At 43.1% G+C, this 4,947-nt stretch overlaps 1 protein-coding gene and 1 pseudogene across 1 annotated transcript in view; one reads left to right on the top strand and one right to left on the bottom strand.

Moving 5' to 3' along the window:
* ULK4 (unc-51 like kinase 4) overlaps nt 1–4,947 on the bottom strand; it is a 606,607-nt gene that overhangs the window by 558,756 nt on the left and 42,904 nt on the right. Inside the window, exon 13 of the mRNA XM_030886939.2 lies at nt 3,804–3,908. Coding sequence (XP_030742799.2) covers nt 3,804–3,908 — 105 coding nt within the window. The remainder of the gene's footprint in view (nt 1–3,803; nt 3,909–4,947) is intronic.
* LOC115871261 lies at nt 181–502 on the top strand (annotated as a pseudogene).

The raw sequence follows: 4,947 nt of genomic DNA on the forward strand, positions 1-4,947 counted from the left end.
GGGGGGGGGGCCTATCAATCTTACAAAAAATACCGAGTATCTATCAGGTAAGACACTACGCTGTGTGCAAAGATGGAAAAGACATGATCCTTCGTGCTGGGGAGCTGGCGCTCCTCTTGGGAAGATAAAACATTCGTTAACTAAGATAAAGTCCGGCTCTTTCAGTCTCCAGCCGCCACCATGTCCGCACATCTGCAGTGGATGGACATGCGGAACTGCTCCAGTTTCCTGATCCGGAGGGACGCGCAGACGTACAGCACTGAGCCCCATCACCGCTACCACGGGCTGATACACTGCACGACCATGGGCGTGGAGCCCACTGCCACGTGCAGACGTGAAAAGAACGCCCGGGCCTCGCGCAACGGCATCGCGCGTGATCCACAAGAACAGGTACCACCTGGACCTGCACGTGGCCGCCATCTGCAGAGCCAGCGCCCTCCCACGCAGCCAGAAGCCCGTGATGGTGAAGAGGAAGCGGGCTCGCCCCACCAAGAGCTCCTGAGCACCCCGCAACCAGAGCGATAAAGAGAACTGCCCTCCAAAATAAGATAAAATACCTAAGTAATAATTACAGCCAGGCAGGACCTAACCAGATGAAACACTCCGGAGAGATTTGTCTCTTTTACTTTCAGGAATGAGCAAGCACTTTAGGTGGTGTGGTCAGGACAGGGTTCTCAGAGAAGTGGGGGGCAGGCAGGGGTCTTGAAAGATGAGTAGGACTTATTGACTAAATTAGAAAAAAAACACCATCTCAAAAACTAGAACTAAAAAAAAAGGGAAATAGAACAGCATGATTTACATGATTGAATGCAAACAATCTTGCAGTTGGAACCACGAGTTCACAGAAAAAACGGAGTATTTCTTATTGGGACATTTAATGAAAAAACCCCACCCCATTCCCATGTCTAACGTCTGTAAAATCACCTAAAGAAGGTGGTTTCTAAGACCTTTATTGGCGGGATTATCATAAAAGCACAAACACACTCTAACCATGATGAACTTTTGAACAAATCCAAATTGAAGGGCCTTTTAGAAACATCTCACCAGCAGCAGCAAACTTAACTGGTCAGAGCTTTACACAAGTGCCAAGGTCATGAAAGACCAGGGAAGACTGACAGATTCGCACAGGGCCCCAGAAGGACCGACTGTAAGACCCGAAGGAGAGACAACGAGCCACTTCTGGAATGCGGAATCCTGAAACGGAGAAGCACATTAATGGGACAAATGGAAAATCCAACCATGCTCTGGAGTTTAGCTAATAGCACTGATAGGAATTTCCTAGATGAGATATTAAGACGAGGAGAATCTGGATAGAAGGTACAGAAGAACTTGCTATTATTTTGAACTGTTTCTATAAATCCCAAATTAGTTTTCAAAAATAAGCTGCTACGAAGGTTTTGGAAGAAACACCGTGGGGATATGATCAAAATCTATAATGCATTGTTAAACATCCACTGGGAAAAGTTTCCATTACTCATTGCATCTAACAGGATATGCAGCTAGTCTGACAGATAGTTGGACACAAAAAAGGAATCCGCTCCATTGTAAAAAATAGCTTGGTAATCTATATTAATCTTTATACCTCTAAGAAATAGGCATCCAAGAACCAAATTGGTTCAAGCTACCATAACACTCTTTACGATGAGTCTTGAATTATTCCTGACAATTGTTTTTCAAAATGAAGCAGCAGAAGTAGCATCAGAAATCGGAGGATGAGCTGGTGTGTAGCTGTCTGTGAGACCAGAACAGTGGTCATGCAGATGCTGTTGGGTTAAAGCTTAACACTTTATCATGTGCTCTCCCTTCTGATCAATTTTAAATTTGTTCTAGTTTTTAATATTTTCTGCTTTGTTTTTGATAAAGGTTTTTAATCTCTTTCACTTTGTTATTGTTGTTAGTTTGTTTCTATGGTGAGGGCGGGTAGTTGGGGAGGTAGGGGTATGTTTTGCTGTCTATGAAATCCAGGATAGGTAAATCTATGGAGACAGTAACTGGATTAATAGTTTCTTGGGAGCATAACAAGAAGCTCTTGTGGTGTAGCGGGATTTGATCCACATGGTTGGAAGTTCAAATCCACCAGCATTTCCAAGGGAGAAAGACTGGTCTTTCCACTGCGGTAAAGTTGCAGTCTCAGAAACCCACAGGAGGTCACTAGGAGTCAGCATTAACTTGATGGGTGAAAACCTGGTTTTGGTTTTCGGGGATTATGGCGGGGGAAGTTAGGGGCAAATAAGGAGCTAATGACACTGAGTACAAGAATGAAGAAAATGTTCTCAAATCGACCGTGGTGAGGATGGTACACCTTTTCTTGTTGTGACCGAACTACTGAATTGTATGATATGTGAATTATATCCCCATAAAACTGTTTAAAATTAATAATTGTTAAACATTGGAAGAAAGGAAAAAGAACTACTGTTGGCTCTCAGCTATTGTGACTGAACGTCTCCATCAAACATTCTACAGAAGAATCTTGATCAAAAGGGGAGACCCTTGACAAGATGGACTGAAGACGGTGCCTGCACTGCTGGGCTCACACATGGCAGTGGGAAGGGTGTCCCAGACCCAGGCGTGGTTTTCCTTCTGCTGCCCAGACGGCCTCTAGGCGTTCACGCTACTTGAAGACAGCAAACAGCATGACGAGGAAGTGACGCAGGAAGAGGAGCGGATGACAGGCAGGGTGGCAGCTGAACATGTAGACAGGTGGCACAAGTGTGACGTCTGAGGGGGTACCCCTCAAACACTGGAATCACGCTGGACAAAGTGGAGGTTTGAGCACTCGTTTCCCTCTGCTAGGCGAGCATCAAGCAACTTGCGCTGAGTTAGTGCACCCAGTGGTATTGCCTGGGAAGGTTCTCTCTGATCACAGTGAATTTTTTCACAAAAGCAGTTTGGCTTGAACCTCATTTTTTTTTTTTTTTTTGATGGCCAATTTAAGAGAAGAGCGCTTGGCTGGGAAATTTTGTTTCCTGCTCGAGAAAAATGCCGCAGAAACTGTTGTGATGTCAAACACAGCTTACAAGGACAGCACTGTGGGAAAAACTCAAGTGTACGAGTGGTTTTCTCATTTCAAAAAAGGATGAAATGTCGATTGATGACAAACCTCATCCTAGACGTCTGTCAACTTCCCAAATGGATGAAAATGTTGACTTGTGTTTCATTTGGAGTTTGTTCCACCAGGTCAGACAGACTGTTAATCAAGATTTCTATTTAGAGATTCTGAAAAGATAGTGTAACAGTGTGCAGAAAAAAAAGGCCTGATTTATAGCAGATGGGGACTGGTTTTGCCACCATGACAATGCACCTGCTCATGCAGCCATCTCAGTGCACCAGTTTTTGGCAAAAAAAACAACATGCCTCTCTTACCCCACACACCTCACTCACCTGACCTCGCTCCATGTGACTTCTTTTTGTTTTGGAGAATGAAAAAGGACATAAAAGGACAGTGATTTGACAACATAGAAGAAGTGAAGATAAAAGAGGTGCTGACAGCCATCCAAACAGATGAGTAAGAAAAATGTTTGGAATGGAATTCCAAGAACGGAATCGCAGATTTGACAACTGTATTAAGTGTCATGGAGAGTACTTTGAAGGTGATAAGGTTTGCTTTGTAAAAAAGTTTAACTACATAGCTCTGGGAAAAAAAAGTCCAGGTTTTTTTGGGGGGGGTATCCCTCGTAAGCAAACAACAAGAGGAACAGGAAAGAAAAGAAGGCAAAGAATACTCTGAATTAAAATATCACAGAGTTCAAGTGTCAGTGCAGTCCAAAGCTCAGCCCACTATTACTAAGGTTATCCTTCCGCACCTTTGGATTGTCGATGATTGGGGTGACGACCAGATCGGAATCTGTGTAGATAAGCCCTCTCATCTGGGATTCCAGGTCATGCTGACTCAGGGGTCTATTTGTAATCTGAAAAAGAAGAGCAAAAATGAAGACTTCCTTTTTGTGACTAACTAGAAGCTTTAAAAGACTGAGCTAACAAAACACCCTAAGACACAAGAGAAGCCCTGGGGGGCACTGTGCAGTACACTGGGTCAGCAGTTCAAAACCACTAGCTGTGCCGTGGGAACACTGAGACCTTCTCCTCGCATAAAGACTTACAGCCTGGGAAACCCTCAGGGGCAGTTGTACACTGTCCTACAGGTTTGCTGGGAGTCAGAATACACTCAACGGGAGAGGGTTCAGTGTTTTGGAAGTAAGATGCCACTGTATAAGATCACCTATTATCAATGCAGTTCAGTTGTTATTGAAAACAATTCCACCAACAGTTTCTCTCACTTGATCTCTGAAATACCTTCACTCATATAGATCATTGTTTGCATCTTATAGATTAGGGGGGACGGGGGTTGGGGGAAGAGCAAGAAAAAGTAGCTGGTTTGTGCAAGTTTGCAACGAAGGCTGATTTAGAATAGAAAATAGATCTCTTAGCATTTTATCACCTCAACAATGACAAAGCAAATGGGTCTTTCAACTACCGGCATGCCTTTTATCTTTCACCCACAGAACACTAACCAATTTATTTCTATTTTACAGAATAGCCAAGATGAAGTAAAAATGATAGCCTACAATTTTTTCCATCTGAGCCATTGAACTTCGGTTCCCACCTCCTGCTTTTGAAGTTGCCCAATAGGCAACTTAAGACTACCATATATCTGACACTTTATGAACTTACCTTTTAAAGACATGTCTTCGTTCTACAAACACAGTTTTGCTGTAGTGAATGAGTGTAATTGAACTTTGGGCCCAGTGTCTAAACTCTGTTTTCTTAAACAGGATTCAGTAACTTAAGTTTTTAATATTGGTAAGTTAACATCCCATGTATATGAGTCTAAAAAGCTTTCCAATACAGTGAACCCTCGTTTATCGCAGTTAATCGGTTCTAGACCCTACCGTGATAAATGAAATTCCGCGAAGTAGGATTCCTTATTTGTAAATCAAATATTTTCGT

This window comes from Echinops telfairi, unplaced genomic scaffold, assembly GCF_000313985.2.
Source record: "Echinops telfairi isolate 266 unplaced genomic scaffold, ASM31398v2 ScPeMD7_4225;HRSCAF=4972, whole genome shotgun sequence".
Lineage (NCBI taxonomy): Eukaryota > Metazoa > Chordata > Mammalia > Afrosoricida > Tenrecidae > Echinops > Echinops telfairi.